Below are 25,736 nucleotides of genomic sequence, written 5' to 3'. Positions count from 1 at the left end.
AAATGCAATTTTAAGGATGTACGCGTCATACACCAGGATCTTGCTTCCTACTGGTTCTCAATTAAAAATAAAACATCGCTGGAATGGAAATTTTAAAAATAGTGTAACTTTTTTATTTCAATAGCGCTTGCAGGAATGCTATTTTTTTTTAGAAAGCTGTTGTAAGAATGGGAGTTTTATGTCTACGTGTAGATGCTATGGCTGGATTATGTTCAATGTAATTCTATTTCACAGTTTTACCTATACTGTGAAAATTACACTAAAGCAAAAATAAGACAGTATCCAGTCTCAAATATGTTTTGGCCTAATTTACTTTATAGGCTATTACTGAGTATGTGGATTGGGACCATTACTATAAAACCACTAAGTATTCACTGTATAGTATTCTTATAAATGTTTCTCCTCTAGTGAACTCTTCCCTCAATTTACAATTTTACTGCCTTAATAAAACTGAATAAAAATTTTTAATGACTTAATGTCATTATTCAAATATTTATTGTCATACACAAAATTTAAACACCATGTCCACATCAAGAGTCTCTCCACTGCATGTCTTTTAAAACCATGTGTTTCTTTTTCAGTTTCAGCCAAGTGGGCTGACCTTTGACCTCTTGCTGGTGGTGGAGGAAGGGATATTTCGGTGGTGGTGTTGGGGGTTGAAATGGATGAACAGACTTAAGTTTCTCTCTTAACACCTCTTCATTTATATCTTTAGTGTCTCTGTATCGATCTAAGTATCTGAAAAATGAAGAATATTCTTGTTGAAATAAAAATCTTGTCTTTTTTGCACTGGGAGGACCCTCTGAATTTTAAGTACATCATGAATTTAACCAAACTTTTGCCACCAAATATGAATTGAGTTATGCCATTTTGGAATATCTTTTCATGAAAGACTACAAGCTCAAAAAAAAAGAAGAGAGAATAACTTCATAGAACAACACTCACAAGTTAAACGGTTTATTGTGAGGGAACTTCTTCTGTTTAGGATGATATGAAGCAGGAAAAACGAACTCAAATGATGGCTCCTGCATACCTAAAATAAAGCAGAATCATATTGTTATACCTAATATCCATCGCATTATGTAAGCCATGAAGATTGCTAATCCAAAACACCAATTTTTTTATGGAAATAATTTCAAATTAGTCCAGTCAAGGATTCAGGATACTAAAGGTCATAAACTCTAATGTACACCTTAACCTAGACGTTGTGTTTTTGTGCAAAATTACGAGAAAATTTACAGATGCTTTGCAGCTGACAAAGATCTGCAGTAACTTTAAAACTGTAATGTATGCGACTTATTATGTGTACGATCTGTTTATTGTTTTGTGTAACTCTCTAGGAAGAGGGATAATAAAGTACTGAGACAAGCATGGCACGTGTGTTGACAGAGTACATTACTTGGTGCTAGAAGTGTGGATATCGTGTGTATCTGTCGCCATCTGCTCACGAGGAAGTGGCGAATAACTTTTGAAACTCTTGGGACATTTTCTATCGAAAGATAAGGACGCCATGTCAACACATTCGTTCAGAACTTTGCCAGAATTTAACACCAGTGACCCAAACACGACAGCTCAGGAATGGGATGCCTACAAACGTTCATTCTTGATTCATCTCGACGCGCTTGGTCTTGATGACAAACCGGGAAAACGCAAGGTAGGAGTATTACTTGCTAACATGGGACGTGAGGCGATAAAGATTTATGATTCGTTTACATGGGCACCGGAAGTTGAAGCTGATCCGGGAGCAGGCATCGAAGCAGTTCCGGCCGAGGACAAACACGATTTGACAACTGTATTTTGCAAGTTTGATAGACATTGTGGTGTGCACAATTATAGAAACATTAAACGGCAAGAATTCTTGAACACAAAGCGTGGAAATAACACCATAATGGACTACATTTCTGAACTGAAGAAGAAGGCTGAATTCTGTGAGTATGGCGATCAACGCGAAGGATTCATTTGTGACATGATCATTAATGGGGTTAATGACCGTAAGTGTACAGAAAAACTTATGGAAATTCCTGCTGTTGATTTGACACTAGACAAGGTCATACAAACATGTAGGCAAGTAGAGCTTACCAAAGCACATCTTGACACTCTTACTGAAAATCTAACAGTGAATTATGCTGGTTCATCCAGGTCGAAACAGAAACCCAAACCTGGATATCAAGGGAAACACCCGTACTGTAAGAAATGCACAAAGCATCATGCTTTTCGTCAATGCCCAGCCTTCAACAAAACATGCAACGAGTGTGGCATTCAAGGACATTTCAAAGCCTCACCACTGTGTAAAGGTCACTCGCAAAATTCTCAACAACACAGAGGACAATCACGTGGACGCGGAACTAACAAACATTCAAAGCGCCATGTTCATTATTCAGACTGTCAAGAACAAGGGGAGGATGTATGTGACATTTTTGATCAGAGCATGGTTCAGCAGTGTTACACAGCATTCATGGAGAACTCATATGAAACAGTACATGTCGCCTCAAGTGATGACAGTGAATGGGCTGTTACTTTTGATGTACAAGGATTACCGCTGGAGTTAGAAATTGACAGTGGAGCCAGATGCAACATTATTTCAAAATCGATAGCTCAACGATTCACTTCAGTTTCTTCAATTCAAGGGAGCAGTACTGTTATCCATGGTGTGTGTGGCAACCCTACAAAAGTGCATGGTGAAATAACATTGCCATGTAGGTACAAAACTCTGTTTCGCAACTTAACATTCAAGATTATGGACACACCCAAATACATCAGTCTACTAGGAAGACCAGATTGTTTGCATTTTGGTCTCATTACACGAGTGAACATGGTGAACAGTGATAGTTTGTCTGTCAGTGAACTCCTTCAAGAATTCTCAGACGTAATGGGAGACAGTGTTGGTTGTTTACCAGGAGAATATGATATCAAGGTGGACAACTCTGTGGAACCTGTTCTTCATGCACCAAGACCATTACCAGTTGCAATGCGAGACGATGTGAAAAAAGAACTTGACCACTTAGTTAAATGTAACATCATTGCAACAGTGACAGAACCAACCAGTTGGGTTAGCAGCATGGTATGTGTGCGCAAGAAGAATGGACGCGTAAGGATCTGTTTAGACCCTACTGACTTGAACAGAGCTGTGCTGCGTGAGCATTTCCCTATGAACACTATAGACGATATAGTCATTCGAGTTCATGGAAGCCAGATATTTTCAACTTTGGACGCAAACATGGGCTACTTCCAGATTAAGCTATCTAAGAAGAGTTCTCTACTCACAACATTCAACACTCCTTTCGGACAATACCGTTATTTGCGCATCCCGATAGGACTGAAATGTGCAGCAAAAGTATTTCAGCGTGAAATGATCAACCACTTTGGAAACATAGATGGTGTTGAAGTTGTTATGGACGATATTCTAGTACATGGTCGTGATGAAGGGGAACACAACAGTCGTCGAACTGTACTTGAACGGGTTAAGGCCATTAACTTGAAACTTAACAAAAGCAAGTGTGTTCTAGCTAAAAGTGAAGTGAACTATGTAGGCCATTTATTGACAGGTGAAGGACTAAAACCTACTCCGGAACGTATTAGAGCAATCACCGAGATGAGAGCGCCAGAAAATCATGCAGAATTGGAAACAGTACTTGGAATGCTAGCATATGTTGCTAAGTTCATTCCTAATCTGAGTGAATTGAACGCACCTCTCAGAGTTCTGAAGACCAGTGATGATTGGAATTGGACTTCGGAAGCAGAACAATCATTTGAGAATGTGAAAACAGCACTTACTTCAACTAAAGTTCTTAGATACTTTGACATCAGCCAGCCAGTAACTCTCAGTGTGGATGCATCTATGAAGGGACTAGGTGCTGCTGTTGTTCAGCAGAATGGAGTTGTTGCGTATGCTTCTAGAGCCCTGACCCCTGCAGAGCAGTGTCACGCCCAGATCGAAAAGGAATTACTTGCAGTCGTTTTTGGATGTGAGAAATTCCATAAACTTTTGTACGGCAAAACCAATGTTACAATTGAATCTGATCATAAACCGTTAGAAACTATCATGCGCAAACCGATGACATCTGCACCAATGCGTATTCAGAAGATGATGTTGAAACTACAACCGTATGAGTTTCATCTTGTTTATGTCAAAGGAAAAGATCTAGGACTTGCGGACTGTCTTGGTCGTCTACCCTTACCAGAAACATGTCAGTCCATGGATGATGAGATGATGGTCTTCAAAGCTGATACATTGACAAGTAGCAAACATGACTTGATTGCAGATGCAACAAAACGAGACGACCAGTTGCAGATGTTGAAGCGTGTCATTAGTGATGGTTGGCCTACACGAAAAGCTGATGCACCGTGGGAAGTATTGCAGTTCTGGGAACTTCAGAGATGAACTGTCAACATACAATGGTGTGATCTACCGTGGAGAACGCATTGTTATTCCAGTTGAGCTAAGACCGTCTACTCTGAAAATCATTCACAGTTCACACATAAGGATACTAAAATGCAAACAGAGCACGGGAACTTGTTTATTGGCCAGGGATGAACAAGCAGATAGAGGATGTAGTGAGCCGTTGCAGTGCGTGTTTACAATTTCAGTGCAAACCTCAGAAGAAACCAATGTTGATACACCCCATACCTTCTTTACCGTGGAGCAAAGTAGCCACAGATTTGTTTGAATTGGATGGATTTCACTACTTAATCATGGTGGACTACTATTCCAACTTCATTGAAGTGGCATCACTGAAACGTGATACAACTTCACAGAACGTTATCAAGCACCTGAAAGAGAACATTGCGAGATATGGTATTATGGACATGTTAATCAGTGATAATGGTCTACAATACACAAGTGCCGAATTCAAGTCTTTTGTTGCGAGTTATGGAATTGAGCATATAACCTCGTCACCTTTGTATTCGCAATCTAACGGTCTTGCCGAAAAAGCTGTGCAGACAGTGAAGAACCTATTCAAGAAATGCAGTGAATCTGGAGATGATGTGTATTTGAGTCTATTGGATCTCAGGAACACACCTCGAGATGAGCAGATTGGATCACCTATGCAGAGACTAATGGGTCGACGTGCGAAGACTCAGTTACCTATGAGTGACAATCTTCGGAAACCAACAACAATTCAGGTCAGAAGTTGTGTCATCCAAGCTAATGGATTATCATCAGAAGCAGAAACATTACTATGATAGTGGAGCAAAAGAGCGCGAACAATGTCAACCTGGAGACACTGTTCGTATACAGTCGCCAGAAGGTTGGAAGCCTGCTGAGTTCATGGAACATACTGACAAACCTCGCTCGCACATTGTTAAAGCAGGAAGTGGCAGAGTGTATAGAAGAAACAATCGCATGCTCCTCAAAACCAAGTAAGAACAACATGTAATCTCATCTGGCGAGTGTGTGATGCCGCCAATTGTGAATTCAAGGAATACACCTGTGTTAGCGCGTCGTGAACCGGAAACTCCGAAACAGTCTCCTGAAACAGAAACTTTGAATGTTGCATCAAAACAGTGTTCTGTACCTAACAGGAAATCCGTTAATATCGTGTCACCGTCATTGGACAATGATTCGATTCGCAGAACCAAATCTGGACGCGAAGTCAAGAAACCTAAGTATCTGGAGAACTATTCAAACTAGTGACTTTTTGATTTTTTTGTAAAAGAGGGGATGTAATGTATGCGACTTATTATGTGTACGATCTGTTTATTGTTTTGTGTAACTCTCTAGGAAGAGGGATAATAAAGTACTGAGACAAGCATGGCACGTGTGTTGACAGAGTACATTACAAAAACTGCCTGAAAATATAAAATAAATTGAAGTGGGCATTGTAAGAAATCTACATGATATGTGGTCACTATCAAATCATTATTAACTGTGACAAGATCCTAATCATTGACATAATCTTGATGTAGCTTCAAAGATTTTCAAAAAACGAAAGCAATTCAATCATAAAAAAAATAATGAATATTACAAAAAGAAATTATTTATAGAAACAGGAATTCAGAGCATTCCTTTCATGAAAAAATTGAAAAAATATCACTCAAAAAATTATTTATAGAAAAATGTTGGACTCGACCTTTGCCCCAAAGACTATAAAGCTAGATTGAGATTATTGATTTGTTATCATACGCATATATATCAGTCTTCACGAAAACATTTAAAACTTGCTGGCCAGTCGGACCAGTGAACTGTCTGAATTTACTGGCCTACAGTGAAATGTACTGGCCCCCAAAATTTCCATAGTACATGTTTATCACATACATTATGGAATGCATTGTAAAATTGTACAATTAATTTACTGAAACTATGCTTATTACTCATATTCATATCCACCCTAAGGCATCCTTTCTGTCGATACCAGAAAAACAACACCTACATGGTATTTTCTCTCTTTCTTCACCCGCAAACAACAAATTCACGTATTTTTCACAAACATGAAAATAGTCCGAGTGCACCTTAGGAAGTAGCCTTCTCTACCAACATCAAATGTAAACGATTGATTAATTCTATAAACTATAGAAATTGCATAAAATCAGAGATAACTGCAATTGACAAAGTCCATTTTAATTTGACAATGCAATAAAGCAGCAGTTATCGGCGTGCAGTGCGATACAGGATGCGGCCATTTTTGTTGTTTCCATAAGTTGTTCGTTGAATATGCAACGTACAAGTTATCTTGACAATTACAAGCATAGACATAGTTATCGTTCTTTACTTTAAAGAAATAAACAAACCACGATGTCAAAACACTTTAAGCGCTATTTATTGATTTATTTTTATTTTTATGGTAATTTAAGTAAATATGACGTTTAGAATATCTAAATCCAACATTATATTCCATGTGACTTACAAAAAGTCTACAAGCCCATCGGACTTCCTGATTTTTTAATTTCACTGACCCGACCCTAAAATTCACTGGCCTCGGTCTTCGGACCACTGAGTTTTCGTGAAGACTGATATATATTCTTATCATACATGTACATGTATGCTTTGTTCTACGTTATGTTAGAAAGGAAAAGAACCAAAAAGGAAAAATGACAGCAATTTTGAAGATGCATGTAGTAATTAATAATAATTAAAATTTGATGAATATTGGAAAACACTTATTCCTCATCGAAAACGCAAAGATCCGCCTTACGAAAAATATCTAAATCATTTCTTTATATGTTTACTTTCTATCAAATGATCAAACCATAATTGCTGTAATTTCTATTATAATACTCCCCCCCCCCCCCCCCTCCCCCCAAGATGCATCAACTGACCAGGTTTGGTTCCTTGCAGTGTGCATGATATGATCTTAACACAATTTGAATGTGAATAGCCAAACAATTGGACAATGAGACCACAGTGACTTAAATGTATATTTGGTTCGTGACACACCTTCCCCAAGGTCAACTAACTAAAACTAGGATAGGCTAAGACAGCCCACAGTGTGCAAGACTTGATCCAGACACAATTTAAGTATGTATTACCATAAAAGTTAAAATGGGGGGGGGGGGGGGGGGGGGCACAGTGACCCCCCCCCCCCTCCCCAAAGATGCATCAGTTGACCAAGTTTGATAGTCCTAAGTCTCAAGACCCGGACATGAAAAAGCTAACAAATGTAAAGGAAGGCCTAACTAAAACAAAAAATGTCCTGTCAAGACTGGTACGTGAAAACTTGATATATCGATAAAGTTATAGTGTTACCATGGTAACTGTCAAAATTTAATAACCAATTAGAAAATTTTAAAAATTCTGTCGGAAAAGTGGACAATGCAACTCACCAAGTTTGTTCCAGAATAGCTCCCGAATACTCTCATCATGCTCACTTTGGAAGAAACTGACTCCTGCAGGGGTCAAATGGTCCTGATGTTTTTCATAAAAGTCAAACGTTTTGAAAGTCCTTTCTTTTAAAGAACATCTGAAATGTGAAGAATGACATTTCTTGAGTAATACATGCATAGCAATTTCTGTATCTTGGATGTAAGGATTAGATTTAAGTGAACATCTTGAGAAATGATTTAGATTTGAAAGTTAGTGATGACTCCTTACAGAAATTTAAAGAGAAACAGGATAATTTATTCAATAACTTAGTCTGTTTTTCTGGGGAGTTTTGGAATGTGGATTTGTTTTTGATTAAGAAGTCAATTGTGTGATTGCCTGGAAAAGAAATAGCAATATTTCTTGAGTAGAAGTAGATAAGGTTTGTGCCAAGTCTGACGATAGAGCAGTTCTAGAGAAGAGTTTCTAAGAATAAATCGAGGAAATTTTCTGTCAAGCTTGATAACTTGGCATGCCGTTAATCTGGAGAAGTTATAAATGTGATAAGTTTACACCAGATAAACAGGAGACAAATTTTCGATGAAAACAATCATCCTGATCCTTTTGCCTATATAGGTGTGCTAAAATTGTCAATCATAACATACAGATCGACACAGAGAGAGTATGACTGTACAATCTTACGTGTTTGAGGTTAGTCTGTCATCGCTGAAGTCAATCGTCTGTTCCTGTTTAAAGAGAACAAACACATAGCGATGGAATCCTGTTCCTTTCACAGGAAACACCTGTAAGTAATCACAGAGTAATTCCCCTTTGCTGATCTCATTTCCTGGTATATTTCCCCTACAAAATAAAAATCATTAAGTTAATCAACGAAGAGGTGACTCTCCATGAATCCAGCTCCATGAAACTAATGTAAAGAGAAACGTTAAGAAGCTGGGTCACAGCAGGCTCATACACGCTAGACCAAAGATCTTCATACATACGAGACCAACAATCTTCATACATACGAGATCAATATTCTTCATACATTTTAGACCAACGATCTTCATACACACTAGACCAAAGATCTTCATACATACGAGATCAACGATCTTCATACATACGAGACCAACGATCTTCATACATACGAGATCAATGATCTTCATACACACGAGATCAATGATCTTCATACATACGAGACCAACAATTATAGACATGTATGATTGATTTTACAGTAAATATAATGAACATGTTTATAATGAACATACTTATAATGAACATGTTTATAATGAACATGTTTATAATGAACATGCTTATAATGAACATGCTTATAATGAACATGTTTATAATGAACATGTTTATAATGAACATGCTTATAATGAACATGCTTATAATGAACATGTTTATAATGAACATGCTTATAATGAACATGCTTATAATGAACATGTTTATAAAGAAATTAGAATTATTGCTTATTGCAAAGCGATATTTATTCCCCTAAGAGAGGAAATGACGAAACTTTTATTGGATATAAAGCAGACTGATTAAAACAAACTGTTTTCCGATGGCCCTGGAGGCTCAAAATAACTGTTTTTGTATTATGAATGTCTCTAAAATAAGACTGTTCAATAACAAGACACCCATAAGCTTAACAGTCGCTAAAGTGCAAAATAACCAAAACTTGTAGCATGTTCTTGATGCAGCATCAAAACAGAACTGAATGTTGTTGATCAAAAATAACCAAGTGCTTGAATATACACTGTACATGTACATTACCAAGGTACAAGTTGGATAGCCTTTAGTTGGCAAGTCAAACTCAATACTGCATGTCTCATTGACAGGTATAAATCATTGGATTAAATCCAATGCTTCACATCTCATTGACAGGTATAAATCATTGGATTAAATCCAATGCTTCACATCTCATTGACAGGTATAAATCATTGGATTAAATCCAATGCTTCACATCTCATTGACAGGTATAAATCATTGGATTAAATTCAATGCTTCACATCTCATTGACAGGTATAAATCATCAGATCAAATGCAATGCTTCAGCACTCACTGACAAGGTATAAATCATCAGATTAAGCTCAATGCTTCAGCACTCACTGACAAGGTATAAATCATCAGATTAAGATCAATGCTTCAGCACTCACTGACAAGGTATAAATCATCAGATCAAATGCAATGCTTCAGCACTCACTGACAAGGTATTAATCATCAGATTAAGCTCAATGCTTCAGCACTCACTGACAAGGTATAAATCATCAGATTAAATTCAATGCTTCAGCACTCACTGATCCAACTGTTACTTTAAGTTATCAATATTTGACATTATACTCTACTATGTGAAACTTGAAGAAAATTGATCATCAAACTTTATGAGCCAAAATATTTTAATAAAGTGCTTACAGAGAGGGCTGTTGATTCTATTTACATTATGTATATTTGTAAACTTAATGTTTAAAAAGACAATTTTTACATTATTTTTGACAATCTGCCTGTATACACATCAACACTTCGCTGCGAGTTACATCCCTCTTAGGGATTGGCCAAAGGTCAATCGATGAAAAGCCAATTTTTCCTTCGTTACCCTACGAAATGTAAGACAATTTTTATGGGTTTCCCCACCCTGGGGCATTAATGTAGTTGATTGCAATTAATGGAAAAATAATAAATGTCAGTGTCTGCAATTATGTCAAAGTCGCACATCAAATAGTTCAGCACTAAACCATTCAAGACAGTTGTAGTGCGATACTGATGGAGATTTTTCATGATTGTGTCAAATAGTAGGTATGTACAAATGTATGATCTATAACTGCTCTCGATTTTTAATACGCACAAGAGGTCCATAGGCTTTATCAGTCATCTGAACATTAGTTAGAAGTATCACTAATCCCAACAGCTATCAAATCTACAGTCTTCACGAAAAACTTTGTGAAGCACAGGCCCTTCGGGCCTCCCAGTATAATAATTTTGCAAGCCCGAACAATATTTTAATGGCCCAAAATGTTTTTTTCTAATTTGACCACTTGTCATTTGCAAGGTGCTGCATGCTGATTCTACACTATAGATACATGCATGTGCTACTGTAGGAGAATACACATCAAGATGATCATAGTTAGAGAACAACTGACATTAAAAGGATTATATTTTATTTTATTTTTCAACATATTAATCTCGCAGATGACATCAGCAGCTCATGTTCTACTTTGTTTTGTAAACACCACGTACAAAACATTTTGTTTTCTGCAGAATTAAATCTTAGCAAAGGCCCACCCTCGGTCCATTGGGGCATGAATTTTCATTCTCTTTTGTCCTTGTACGACCGTTTTTTTTTTTTATTTGGATCTGATGGTTGTGACTGCGAAATACACTTGTGAGGTTCTGAATTTCACGGACGAGCCCCCTCCCAACACAGGCACTGGAAGTTAACTAGTTTACTATATGTAAATATATAGTATGTGCATGTATTTTTTATACATGCACATACTATATATCTACATTAACTTCCAGTGCCCGTGCCTCCCTATACTTCAGAAAAGGCAGCATGGTTGATCTTTTTCCGATGCAAAATTTCACTGCTAAGTCATGACAAAGTCTGAGTCAATCTCATGCTTTACTTGTAACATATACAAAACATACAATAAAACATTTACAGGCCCAACGGACTCCTGGATTAAATATTTTTAGAAGCCCAATCCCAATTCTACTGGCCTCGGGCATCGGGCCACCAGTTAACGTCGAAGACTGAATCTATAAAAAGTTTCCTGTTCCGCATATCCAAGCTAAATTCTAATATTCAGCAGGAGTATTAAATAAAATGCTCCAGAAAAAGCTCATAATGATGAGAGATTTTACATCATATAAATTATATGACTATTTTGGACCTGCCATAGAGTTAGAACCATGTAGGGTTGCAAAATTCACAATTTTGGTACATTTGTTTCTGCTTTTCCTAACTACGCATTTAGTTTTATACAGTATCAGCAAAATGAAAGAAGAAATCTTTCAAGTCACTATAATAATTTTGGCACTGCCTTGGTACTAAAACCTCTACCCCTGGGACCATGAATTTTATAATTTTGGTAAATGCTACCATTTCTTTTAAATATCCATTTACTTTCAATTTATGCCTCGTTCACACGAAGAATTTGATTCGCATTAAATGTAAGTTAATGCGAAATAAATCTGAACCGCGTTCACACGGAGATTTTAATGCACATTAGTTTACTTCGAATTAAAATTTATGTCGCGATTTAATGCGAATTAAATTTACTTCGCATTAGCTCTGTGTGAACCCAAAGCGAAGCTAATTCGCATTAAATATACACGCATGCGTAATGGCAAATTTGGGTCACCTGCATCATACCCGTGGTCAGCTATATATATTAATGTTAGATTTGTGCGAGAAACTAATCAAAATGATAATAATCACTAAAAACATGTACAAACAGCATGTCATTAGATAATGTCAGCCGTAATTCTGTGCTAAATTTACATAGACATATATAATGGAATTGCTTTTAAATAAGACAAAAAATGATTTACATTAGTGATAATATGATTTTCTTTTTTACATTTTTTAAAACAAATATGCCGCTCATTGTTAAAGGCTTTTTATACCATATGACGTCATAGTAGACTTATAATACATATTAGTAATTAAAAATTACGTCACAACAAGATTCAGTGGAATGGTGAAAGAGACGTTCCGATGTTTTTTAAAATGAGCTCATGAAGAAGCAATATATTGTCTAGAATGAATGTTGGTCGTCAGAGGAAATAACAAGTAATTTCTTGGGAACATATGAAAACAAACACAACAAAACTCCTTGTGTGTAGATCAGTTACATAGGCCTAGTGTTTTGAACAATAAATTCTGTATCTACTCAATATTCATTAAAATATCTATAAAAATAATTTTCAATAATATAGTCTATCCTTTAATTCATTTCTTGCACCCTTTAATTTAGAGATGCATACGAATTCAATGTGCATTAGTTTACTTTGCATTAAATATTACCACCGTGTGAACGCTATTTAATTCGAATTAATTTAATGTGCATTATTTTACTTTGCATCAAATTTAATGCAAAGTAAAATTTAATGCACATCCGTGTGAATGAGGCATAAGTGTCAAAAGTATCAAAGAAGACGTTATTTTAATATGTTCAACACATAATCAATTCATCCAAAGTTTGGCTCCACCCCGAGTCAGAACCTCTAATCCGGGTATCATGACATTTACAATTTTGGTAAATGCATTCCTGCTCTACATGACTAGGCATTAAGTTGTTCTTACAGTTGTACAGAAGATTTTTGAAAATTGGTCAAACTTTAGCAGTTTTTGTTCTGGCCCTAAGGCCCCTGAGGTACAGGAGTCCTGAAATTTACAATTTATGTCCCCATGGCTCCAAAGATGCTTTTTATCAAATTTGAAAAGATTGAAATGATAGTTATCAAGAATAAGTTAAAAATGTTTCAATTGTTAATGCACGGCGACAGATGCTGACCAATACGCAAGTTCCGAGTTACCCAAAAGTTATTTCCCTTTGTCGAACTCTTTTGCATTTTATGACGTATGGTGGGTACACAATGTATACATTATATCGTAGACTGGCATTGTACATAACGATTACGTACGATTAATGTAATAAAATTGTAACTTTTGTTTATATCAATCACTGGTATGCATATTCTGGCCATATCAAGCATAATTTGTTTGAATAAGATCATCAAATTGGCTATTGAATCATTATTCATTTCCTCTTCTACATGAGTGACGCTTTTATCAAAGAAAGATGGCAATTAACAATATTTGTTTGAGCCATTTTGTTATCCAATACTCATAAAACTCACTAAAGTTGCCTTTTCCCTGAGATAGGATGGTCTCAGAAACTCTGGATATCATCTTTTAAGAAATAATACAATGATAGTAATTAGCAAATGTACCCACTGTCAGCATATTTTACGTCATAATTTACGGAGGAGTTCGACAAAGGGAAATAACTCTTGGGGAACTCGGAACTTCCGTATTGGAATAGGTCACCTCAGTGACTCAGATGACCTAAAATTAGTACAATATACACATGTAAAGTGTAGTCTCTTTCCTTACACAAGCCAGTGGAGGTATTCTGCACTGTTGTCCTGTAGGTGGCTATCAGGGGCAGTCAGTAACAAAGTCCACAAACTGTCTGACTCTGCCTGGTAGTTGACACTCGGAGGATGGCAAGTCTACAAAATCAGAATAATCTGTCACACTCCACCAGACATACTGACTGACTGTTAGCCCTGCTGTTTTTGAGAAGATTTTTGAAAATTTCTCCTATAATTTGATCATTATTGTGACTTCACTCTACCCCAAGGGACCATTTTGTGAATAAATTTGACTCTAAACTATGTCAGGAAGTTTTCCTAAAAATTTCAAGTTTTTTGCCCCGGTGGTTCTGGATTAGAAGATCTTTAAATGACCCCACCCTATTTTTGCCTTTTCTTGATTATCTCCTCTTTGAAGGGGGCATAACTCTTCATTTGAATAAACTTGAACCTCTTTCACTCAAGAATGATTTGTCCAAATATAATTGAAATTGGCCAGATGGTTCTGGAGAAGAAGATAACAAGAGTACCGCAAACGGTATATAATATGCCCATGAAATGCTTACATAGGGTGTTTTTCTTGTGCTATAATTTGTATAACTTTGCTTCAGGTAGTATCAGCCATCATGAGGCTGTGACAAACTTTCATATCAACAAAGGGTCTTAGCTTAAAAATTGAGATTTCCTCAAAATGGACCAAGTTCAACAACCTGCAATTTTTTCAAAAATGAAGAAAATCAATATCTTTCACCAGATGCACATCTTCAGTACCTATACAAACACTCCACAAAATAAGAAGGTCCTCACTTGAAAACTGTGGGAGGAGTTGGGCAGACAAATTATGTACCCTTCATAGAATATTAATTTCTAAATAGACAAGTTCAACAACCTGTAATTTTCTCAAAAATTGTAGAAAATCAAAATCCATCCCACATGCACATCTTCAATACCCATACAAACACTCTACAAAATAAGAAGGCTCTCACTTGAAAACTGTGGGAGGAGTAGGGTGGACAAATTATGTACCCTCCATATAATAATTATTTCCAAATAAAGGGGCAAAACTCCTGGAAAAAAGGTCGAAATGGATCAAAATTGCAGTATGATCCAGAGTGACCCACAAAGAAGCTACACAGCAAGTTTCAGCATGATATGTGAAAGGGAAATGAAATTATAAAGAGAAAACCCCAAACGGACGTACCTACGTACAGACATCGTTGTACCATAATACGTCCCGTCTAAAGACAGGCGTATAAAAATGTGAAAAGTTAACGATGACACCGCTAATGACAAAAAATTTTCATCAGAAAAGCTCACTTGGCTCAGGTGAGCTAAAAACCCACTCATTTTCAATTTGGTTATGGGTTCTTGCAACAGTCAAACGTCAAACCTTGTTATTTCGAACTCGATGGGGTCGAGAAAAAACTTTGAGATATTTGAGGGTTGAAGATATTGAGGTTAAAATACATAAAGAAAATGTAGTTGGAACTTCCAAATCACTTTGACATATCCATGGTATTCTGTCGATATTTGAGATATCAAAGTTATCAAAGATATCAAAGTTCAACTATACTTGGGCCTTTTCCTTACCTGGGATGGTGTAATGAAATTCCCATGATATACTGGTATTTCATACTCGTCTGACATGTCGTAGCTGACATCAAGATTGACAATAGGATAAAAGGTAGCACCACCAAACAAATCGCGGAACACACCATAATGTTCAGCCAGCTGGTGCAGCTCTTCTTTTTTATTGGTGTTCCAAGATTCTTCATCTACCTTGTCTAGGTCAAGCTTCACTGAAAAATAAAAAACACTTTGTGCAATCAGATTAGCATTTTCAGGAGGAGAGGGCGGAGCTAAAATATCCACATGATCTATTTGATGGCTTAACCGCAGATGTGATTCACTCATGCTAAATTCAAAATTTTATTTTATATCAACACCCAGTCAATTCACATGTTCTTTACACTAGAAAGCTTTGATTGTTCAATTATATCAATACTGCAGGTCATATATCATTTACTTACACTTTCCGTCTTGAACTAAAGCCAGTAGCTCCTTCCTGTTCCTCCTGATTACTGCTTTTGTCTGTGCAACAGCTCGACTTGTTTTTGTTACAGGAAAACCAATGTTGACATTTGGAGGCTTGCTGTGCTCTGTTAATTTTATATCTGCAACAAGAAAATCCCACAGCTCATACTGCTATACAAATCTGATTATCCTCTTGCCCTTATATACAGCATGTAACCAGGGGACAAAAGTACAGACTTTCATGTGACATGTGAAAAATAAGGGCCTATTTTTAGAGCAAAATGCTTCATAAATATGGGCTATTTTTAAGGATATTTGGGGATTTTTCTGACAAAAATAAGGGGTAAAACTTCCTAATCAAGACCAAACAAAAATTAACCTGTACTCACCAGTAGGTACAGTGTATATATATAAAATACAAAAGCTAATTACCATCATAGAAGGTCATACTAGCTGATAATCAAAAGGTCATAATCACTAAACGTCTTCATAGAAATACAGTGATTCAACACAATCACTGGAAGTATACTAAAGCTTGATTTGATTACTTTTTAAAAAAATAAAAATGAAAATATAAGGGCTGTAAATTAAGATTCTGAAGCTTAAATAAGGAAAATAAGGGCATCTGACAAAAAATTGGGAAAATAAGGGCCTACGTGAGTCCTTATTTCTTGCCACATATTGAGTGATATGACATTCACAATTGGAATTTTCACATGAAAAAGACAGCTTCTGGAATGATAGAACAGGATGAAGGTCTGTAAAAGCGGAGTTCTCCCTATAGGTAAGGTCAATTAAAATTAATTGATAGATTATCATCCCCACCCGCCCAACCCCAATTTTTTTTTATCATCACAAAATTACGATTTCAAACAAACTTGCCAGTGACATGAGTGAATGATTAAAGTCACAGAATGCTGGTTTTATATCTTCTACCAAGGATTCTTTGAATGTTAACTTGATTAACACTTTGTGTGATGCCTTTTGTCATTAATTTTTTTTCTAGTTTAGTCTTGGGATTTTCGCATACAAATATTAAAGCCATGTCCGATCAATGTACACAAGATTGTGACATGAAATGAAAAAGATGAGATGTGTTTTATGTTGAAAATCGAGACTTGTAGTATGACATCTCCCTGACCTGCCACTCACCAAAATTCCTTAGGTAACGCTGCAATGACTTGGAAAATGTGCCCCAAAGCCAGGACCCTGGTTTTTTTTTTATTTACAAATTTTTGTTTCTTACCTTGTGTATCTTATTATACAGGTAGAAGGCCAATCTTTAAAGCTTACAAAAAGCGCAAAACAATTATATAAATTGAAATTGGAATGGGATAGACAGGGAATCCACACATTTCGGAGAAATTATCACCACATAAAAAAAACAAGAGGCCCAAGGGCCACATCGCTCACCTGAGTCACTTGGCTCATATTTAAAGATTTTCCATATATATTTGTATGCAAAACTTTGATACCCTCCCCCCTTGTGACTCCATCCTCCCCTGGGGGCCATGATTTTAACAAACTGAAATCTGAAATATGTCAGAAAGCTTTCATGTAAATCTCAGCTTTTCTGGCTCAGTGGTTTTTGAGAAGATTTTTAAAGATTTTCCTTATATATTTGTATGTAAAACTTTGATCCCCTATTGTGGCCCCATCCAAACCCCAGGGGCCATTATTTGAACAAACTTGAATCTGCATTATGTTAGGAAGCTTTCATGTAAATCTCAGCTTTTCTGGCTCAGTGGTTCTTGAGAAGAAGATTTTTAAGGATTTATCCTATATATTAGTATGTAAAACTTTGATCCCCTATTGTGGCCCCATCCAACCCCCGGGGCCATAATTTGAACAAACTTGAATCTGCACTATATCAGGAAGCTTTCATGTAAATTTCAGCTTTTCTGGCTCAGTGGTTCTTAAGAAGAAGATTTTTAAAGATTTTTCCCTATATATTTGCATGTAAAACTTTGATCCCCTTTGTGCCAACTTTGGTTGAAATTGGCCCAGTGGTTTTTGAGAAGAAGTCAAAAATGTTAAAAGTTTACAGACGGACAGACAGACAGATGGACAGACGGAAGGACGCCGGACTACGGGTGATCAGAAAAGCTCACTTGAGCTTTCAGCTCAGGTGAGCTAAAAAGGGGGGAGGGGGATTGGAGTTCATGTTTCAGGTGCCTGTGGCTTTGAAAGCTGCCTGTACACTTTCGCATAACTTCGATTTTTTTTAAAATCCTGTTTATATGGATCTATATACATATTACTACATGTAATAGTAATAGCAATACTTTTTGCTTCGCCCTCAAACATGGTCACGCTGTAAGACACATTGCAACTGAGTCGAGGCTTTCTCCATAAATAACAGTTCTGTACATAAATGTACTTTACTGCACTGGCACATTACATGACGTCACAATGAAAAACATGTCACGACAAAGGTCATGACGTACATATCTACAGTCCTTTTGCGGTTAGAAATGTCAAAATATTTTTTCATTATTTACCACCTCTGTCAAACGAGAAACCGCAATCATGTAAAAGTTTCTGTCAAACGGGTTACATTAATTCTCTTTGATATTGAAATAGTTTCAATTACTTCTTTATATAACATACCTGCTAAAGTAATATCCATATTGTATTGTGATCTTGATATCACCCCTAATCTGCATGTATAGTGACTTTCACAATGGACTCATTTGCATAAACAGGGTTTCCGTACAGGGCTCGAAATTAACATATGCCTGTCAGTCTGTGACTGGTTAAAAGTCTGGCGGACTGACTGATATTTGTTTTAGTCAGTCCAATCGGACTGGTCAATTTTCTAAAACGTCATTTTGGAAAACATACTTATAGAGTCTTAAACATGCATTTGGTATTTCTCTGTAGATATTAGACGAACCCAGTAAGTTTATTTAATTAATTATATAAATCTTACATATCAAGTATTACAATATTGTCTGAGGCAAATCTACTTATTAATAAATTTCATTTTATTAACATTAACGAAATATGTATAATATTTACTGGAAAACTCTGGTGGACTGATGAATTTTTCTGCGGACTGGTTGAAATTATACAATATCAGTCCGAATGGACTAATGACATAAACAGTTAGTCTCAAGCCCTGCCGTACATAAAAATTTCATCATCAGCACGACACCCCAAGGTTTTTGAGTGAAAATTTTTTGATTTATGTGACATGTGAACTTCAGTGAAAAAGGAAATTTAGGGGAGCAAGTTGTGACTTCAACAGAAAACATGTTTTTCAGGCTAGATTCAACTTCGTATATTCAAAAATCGCTGCATTTTGCATATTCAATACAAAAATTAGACATGTTACAAGTCACGATAGACTTGCCCCCAACACTTTTCAAATTAAGAAATTAATATGCTTTGAAGTTATATTAACTTCAACTTGCATTGATATCTGGATATCGTGCCAATGGAACGATTTATACATACACTGTACGATTTTATCTTGATATTTTATCACGTGATACACAGCTGATGTAGAGACTGTCGGTCTGGTAAAAAATGTATGGGAGGTCAATATGCACTTTTAATGAAATATACATATTGTTTTTGTATAAAAGGGTTGTGATTACGGAATTTATTGTCAAAAATTGATCTGTTTATTAACGCTTTTTTCCCCCGACATATTTCTATGGCATTACTTAACACAACTGCGATTACTTCTAACATATGAAGTTTCCATAACAAATATATGGCCTGGATAAACATTTCTCTAGAAATGAACAGACAGGGCAATTTCTGTACTCCCACGGCCACCCTGCCTGTTTGCTGAGAGTAGCGTATGAAAACTAGGTGTAAAGTGGCTCTATTCAGTTGCATATACATCTTCCAGTTCATAAAGGCCTAATCCATAAGCTAGATCTGCACATTTAAACTAGATTTACATTTGTATTAAGCCTCTGAGGACTCACTAGAATTTCCTCAGTTCACATAGGGAGGTCGATAGAAATAATTTCGATAGAAGCTATAATAACAAATGACAATATTATCATAATGATATAGTAAAAACAATGAGATTACCACCTCGCTCTTGTATACCAATTTTTTTTTATTTCATTTTTTTATTTTATGTATTTTTTTATTTTATTTTTTTGTACTGAATGTTTCATCTACCGAGGAAATTCGAAATTACATAGTACCTCTCATTCTCTGTTCAAATGTCCTGGCAACCCCTGGTAGTTTCCCTCTCCTTTTTGAGTGCCTTAAACCTGTTGCACACCTTACATTCATTAAACGGTGAGAAGATTCAGCATTTAATAATGATTTTATCAAACTATTTTTCATGAAGGCGGCCATTTTGAATGGTTTTACTAATAACAGTAAGAAGACAGTCCCAAGAACTATGCCGAATGTTTGAATTTTAAAATATCAGTTCTATCAAGTCTTTTTGATTTTCTTAATTTTTTGATAATTCGTATCAGTATATATATATGTATTTTAAAACTACTTTTAAAAGAAATCTTGCGTCAATTAGGCATTTTGTACGCATGCGCAGGTCAGCCAAATTTGCCATTCTGTTGTGCTTGCCTGACTGACAGCTCTAGCCCTACTAATTTTTAAGGGAATCTGCAGAAAGTGAGAGTCATTTGAAAATTGAGATGGCAGATACTGGTAAAGATTACATAACAAACAGCTCTGATCCAAAGAACATCCAGGATTTAACACAATTTGTAAGTTTAACATAATTTTTAAGTGCTTTAGCTATTAGCAGTGATTAGGGCATGCAAGTTGAGACATGATCATTAGGCTTTGAGAGTAACCTTTTCTGATGGATCATGGACTGAAGGACCACAATCTTAAATATTCAGTGGACCCTCTTCAGGCCAAAATGAAATATATATACATATATTTCACTTCCCCAAAAATTAGGTAGAGTAAGTGGGTAAAACATTTTATTAAACCATTTTATTCGGAAGTCTTTAGATTTTTATATGCTTTAAGTACAGGCCTATCTAGTATTCTTAACATCATAATTTTCGTTTTTAATTCAAATTTTGTGTGTTTGTGCACGTGTTTCATATCAGTTAAAAAAGAACATTTTTGTAGACTGAGTATATGCAAACTTCTGATAGTATTAACCGTCAGATGATATATTTCCAGACTGCATTGAAGTAAAATCATAAAAGAAAAAACTGTTAGGGTAAAGGACCTTGTAAAATTGTAATAAAGTTTTAAGTCAGGAAGGGCAACAACATTGCAGCTTGGGTGAATACAAACATTTTTTGTTTTGCTCCAAGTGTTTACATTTATTAGAAACTCTTCTAAAGGTATAAAAAGAAATTGTTATGTGATTCCAGTTTCCTGACCTACCGTTTTATTTTTTATGTCAGACCCAAATTTGTTAAAGCTCAGAATCCAGTTATCGTAATTGAATTATCCGCCCATGGTTACCCCAAAATGTTGTTGATGCTAGGAAGTTAAGACGTCAAAAAGTATGGATGGTATCATAAATTTGATTGACATTTGAACTGAATTGTGCACATTTTTCATTTATTATCATCACCACTGGAGTTACAGACCTTTTTAATACTTCATATAACCCCCACCCCCACCCTACCCCCCAATATCTTATGACCTACCAACTCTATTTTTGAAAAGCATGTAATAGGAACCACACCTTTAAATTTTTTTTGGTCTTAACAGGCTAGTGCCAATTAATTTGGCAAAAATTTGTCTGCCAAAATGTCTTTAATGCATTGCTTTTATTGGTCTGCATCTGATTATCATTTCATCGTAATTGTTTTCATTGGTCAATTAGAACAAACAAAGTATGTTGGGGATAGACGGATTTAATTCCTATGTCCAGTTAATGCAGTAAAGCACCAGCTGGGTAAGTTGCAAAGATGTCACCCTGTACAATTTTGGTTTAAGGCTTACAGATTGAGTGCCTAAAATATGCTGTACGATTTATATTTGTTCTTCCATTTTTCTGTTGGGGGTGGGGGTGTCAGTTAAAAGTTTGAAATACCATAATTTTTATAGCTGTCCACCTTCAGTTTTTACTATTGATCTGAAATACTAGTACAGCACTTGCGCTTGTATTATCATTGTCTGTTTTTTAATCTAAACAAAAAGTAAAACGAAATATGTTTTTTTCTTCCTTTTGACATGATGTAGGGAGCTCTGATGTTGTAATACAGTAAAAGTTCTGAATTGATAAAGTGTGTTATAATAAGGTGACTTTGCAATACTGCTTATTGCACATTTTTTTGTGTTGTATACATGTGATATTGTATAATTAAAATTTACTATGTGACATTTCTTGCGTGAAGATGTGAAAGTGAACTATACATTACCCAAGATAATCGATCTGGGATCAAAATTGAACTGGAAAAGCTTGTGGCATTGTGTAAGACTTTTTAATGTGAACAATAAACATCTTATCACAAGATTCCATTCTTGGTATGGATAAGAAATGAGTTTATATTTAATCATCTAGAATTAAAGTGTGTTTGTCCAATGGAAAATCCACACAGTACATTAATATAAAAACAAATTTCAAATTCTCTCCGATATTTCAGGACAGAGGTCGATTTAAATGCACCCTTCAAGTTAACAATACCTGCATTGTCTTTAATGAAAGCGTGAGATACCTGTCCAAACTTGCATTTTTATCAACTTTCAATTTGCAGACTTGTAGAAGAGGCTTCATCCTCAATTAATTAGTAATTGACTGGTATTGTCAGTATTTTTCGTCAGTATAATTTGAACAAGTTCTCTAGACTCCAATTTTCTATGAAGGTCAATACATACATTTATGAATATTTTATGTAGTCATTCTTAATTGATAAATGTTAACTGTGTAAGGAGGGAGGAATTTATTTTGTTACAATACTGTCAGAGCAGATAGCATGACTTCTGAATAACTTATGAGCAGTTATTGATCTAACAGAGATTTCAGGACTCAGAACCAAGTCTGTCTTATCTTTCCATTGATTCTGCAGATTAACCAATGATATTTTCTTTTGTCAAATTTAAGAAGGACCATAACAAAAATTGTTTTGAAAAAAATACACATATTCATGTTTTGATAACAATCTTGAATGTCAGAACATTTTAAGGCTTTGCAAGACTTTTACACAGTAATATACTAATATTGATCATGTGTTTTATTTTGTTAGATACCTTGTAAACTAAAATATTGTGGCTTGATCATGAAACTCGGAAGACACAATCATATAAATTGATTGATGCAAATCCTACCAATGCAAGTGCAATATCAAAGACTCGCATTACTTTTTTCAAATTGAATGTTAACAGTTAGTAACAAATAATGTTGTATACACAGTGGCGGAGCCTGTTTTGGGCCAGAATTCTGTGATACCATAAATATATATATGGTATCACAGAGTTCGGGTCCAAAACGGGCTAGGCCCGTGGTTGTATATTTTAGTGACACATCATGCAGAGTAATTTGTGTTTAATGTTTTACATTGCAACATGTTAAAAGGTAGAAAATTGTTGTAGTAATGTGGCTTACTTTTTATTGACAGGTCCAGAACCTTCTACAACAGATGCAGGATAAATTCCAAGGAATGTCGGACCAAATTATCAATAGAAATATCCTTTACAAACCTTTAAAAAAATGTTCTTGATAATAAGGATCTAACAACATCCCATTCAGGGTTTCATCAGCGTAACCTTTTTGTCAGTCAGGAGAATCACCACAGCAGAAATCGTATTGGCTGTCTGAAAATTTCAAGCTTTTCCTTTGTAGTACATATACATAACACCTGAAATATTCAATTGAACATATTTCACTCTATCATTGACAAAAAGTGAATTTAAAGTCCAAAGGAATGGACAAAAGTTCAAAAACTTTTTCTTTTCCTAATGCTATGAAAGACAAAAAGTAAACTCTCTCAACTTTTGAAGTTAGTCATACTGTGATTAACTTGAAACTGTCTCATTATTATTCATTTGGTCTTGGGTCACCAGAATGTTACCTTCAATGTCATGTAGTTAGATGTTAGTGTAGAGAGTATATGAGTGGATTTACTTTATAATTGTAATTAAATTGGCTCATTGAGGGTATAAATTTGTGGGTATGCCCTATAAATATTAGTGTTGAAAAATTTCATAATCGATAATTGGTCTTTATCGAAAGAACTATATCGATCAATGATCGATATCATCAATATTTACATGTAGTTGATAGATGTTTATTATTTTTGGGGTTATTTCTATTTAATGTTATGGATATGTGCAGCATACACACAGCTGGTGTCACTGAATTCCCACTCTTCATTATGGAGTCCACTCTTACTCTTCCTCGCACATGTCTCGATATAAAAGCAGGATTAACAGTCAGATGAATCTCAGATTAGATATTAATTAGTGTACAGGCTAGATATTAATTAGTGTACAGGCGACAATCGATTATGAAAAATAGAATTGATAATCTGAATCGAAGAGCCAAAAACGATCGACAAACGATTGTCGGCGGCAGTCGTTTCATCACTAATAAATATCATGAAAATTAGCCCTCTCCCCTGAAAATTAATGAATTTACTGGACTATTTGTGCATTACATTTGATTAGTACCAAAATGTCTTAAACAACAAAAATCTTAAAACTTGTTAGTTCAGTCGACAGACTTCCATATTTGGAAGTTAGAATGTAGGTAAGGTGATGATAAGATATAGACAGATGTATTGAGGGTCATAAGTCAAGGCCTCATTAGGACACACTAATGTGGAACTCTGGACGACTTTGACAGGTTTGATTGATGATTTATTTTATGTGTATGTGCAATTAGAATTTACATATAGCTTCCTGTATATATCCTTAACACATATACTTGATGAAATGGGGAACCGTATTGATGACTTGGAGAAGAATATTGCTGACCTTATGACCCAGGCTGGAGTAGAGGAACGTGCATAAGTCCAGTATTTCATCATTACTTCCTGTGTGGTATTAGATTGTGTGCCTTAGTGATCAGTGTGCATTTCTCACCAGTAGACAGTGCAACTTGCAGAACAAATGTAACCAAAATTCATGAATGCAATGTTTTGAAAATCAGTACATTTTACATTGTCACATTTCGGCTTATTGTGTCAGCATAATTCTTAGGGGTATATATCAAAGTGGAATGCATGCTTTGAAAGGTTATTGATCAATTCTGAAAGATCATTACAACAATTTGTTGTTTTTCAGACCATTGTGATAAGTGTATTATTTATTTTGTGTTTTATCAGCGAAGAAAAAAATCACAAATATATTATAGTTTTGTACACATTCTTCTTATTGTTATATTTGAAAGTATAAGAAAGCAATATGCCCATGTTTTGGGAATCTCCTCAAGCCAATGGTTTTTGGTCCACTGCATATTGGCATTTGGAGATGCTTCATGGGACAGTTATTCTCAATATTTCTTAATAAAACATGTGATGGTTCCAGTTTCAAAATGGGTATTGATGACGAGGTACCAGAGCTCACAAATGAGCAGAAAGTTGCGGATTTGTTCAATTTTCATGTGTTTTACTCCAGAGACAGTGTGTACAAACTGCACAGGTTAGTGTTGGATGCATCTTATGTGGGAAAGTCTCGATCAGACGAGCTGCATGTTGTATGTACTGAGGTGAAAGTAGAAACAGTATCTAATCTTTAGTGAAAATTCATTTAGAAAGGAGTCATTAGAGTTGTTTTAAAAATTGATAGAGTTGAGTTCTGATCGTCATCCCTACCGGCTGGGTGACATTGTGCACATGCAATGAATGACTTTGGACTCATCTATGTGCGGAGTGGTGTAGTTGCACAAACTGGAATAATCCCATGTACAAGAGAGTAAATTTACACAAGGCAGTTAAATTATGGTCTCATCCTCGAT

General features: G+C 35.7%; 2 protein-coding genes across 5 annotated transcripts; one reads left to right on the top strand and one right to left on the bottom strand.

The window, feature by feature from the left end:
- Nucleotides 1–461: 461 nt before the first annotated feature.
- On the bottom strand, nt 462–20,388 carry LOC125675827 (39S ribosomal protein L38, mitochondrial-like). Of its 4 annotated transcripts, none has more exons than XM_048913640.2 (8): nt 20,044–20,388; nt 15,871–16,014; nt 15,431–15,639; nt 13,860–13,978; nt 8,441–8,599; nt 7,762–7,898; nt 946–1,033; nt 462–738 (listed from the first exon to the last, which is right to left on the bottom strand). In XM_048913640.2, the coding sequence occupies exons 1-8, from the start codon at nt 20,198–20,200 to the stop codon at nt 531–533; spliced, it is 1,221 nt and encodes a 406-aa protein (XP_048769597.2). In that variant the 5' UTR covers nt 20,201–20,388; the 3' UTR covers nt 462–530. The 4 variants fall into 4 exon arrangements, 3 of the variants coding, with proteins under 3 accessions (XP_048769597.2, XP_056020922.1, XP_048769606.2); XM_056164947.1 differs by lacking the exon at nt 20,044–20,388 and adding an exon at nt 18,485–19,994; XR_008802927.1 differs by lacking the exons at nt 462–738; nt 946–1,033 and adding exons at nt 4,642–4,770; nt 4,898–5,471 and having other exon boundaries at nt 20,044–20,384.
- A 2-nt stretch (nt 20,389–20,390) lies between these two features.
- LOC125675836 (heat shock factor-binding protein 1-like) lies at nt 20,391–25,144 on the top strand. Its single transcript, XM_048913658.2, has 3 exons — nt 20,391–20,574; nt 23,398–23,464; nt 24,705–25,144. The coding sequence occupies exons 1-3, from the start codon at nt 20,503–20,505 to the stop codon at nt 24,788–24,790; spliced, it is 225 nt and encodes a 74-aa protein (XP_048769615.1). The 5' UTR covers nt 20,391–20,502; the 3' UTR covers nt 24,791–25,144.
- The last annotated feature ends 592 nt before the right edge of the window (nt 25,145–25,736 follow it).

This window comes from Ostrea edulis, chromosome 1 (genome assembly GCF_947568905.1).
Source record: "Ostrea edulis chromosome 1, xbOstEdul1.1, whole genome shotgun sequence".
NCBI lineage: Eukaryota > Metazoa > Mollusca > Bivalvia > Ostreida > Ostreidae > Ostrea > Ostrea edulis.
The sequence above is the reverse complement of the archived record's forward strand: the minus strand, read 5'-3'. Positions and strand labels throughout refer to the sequence as shown.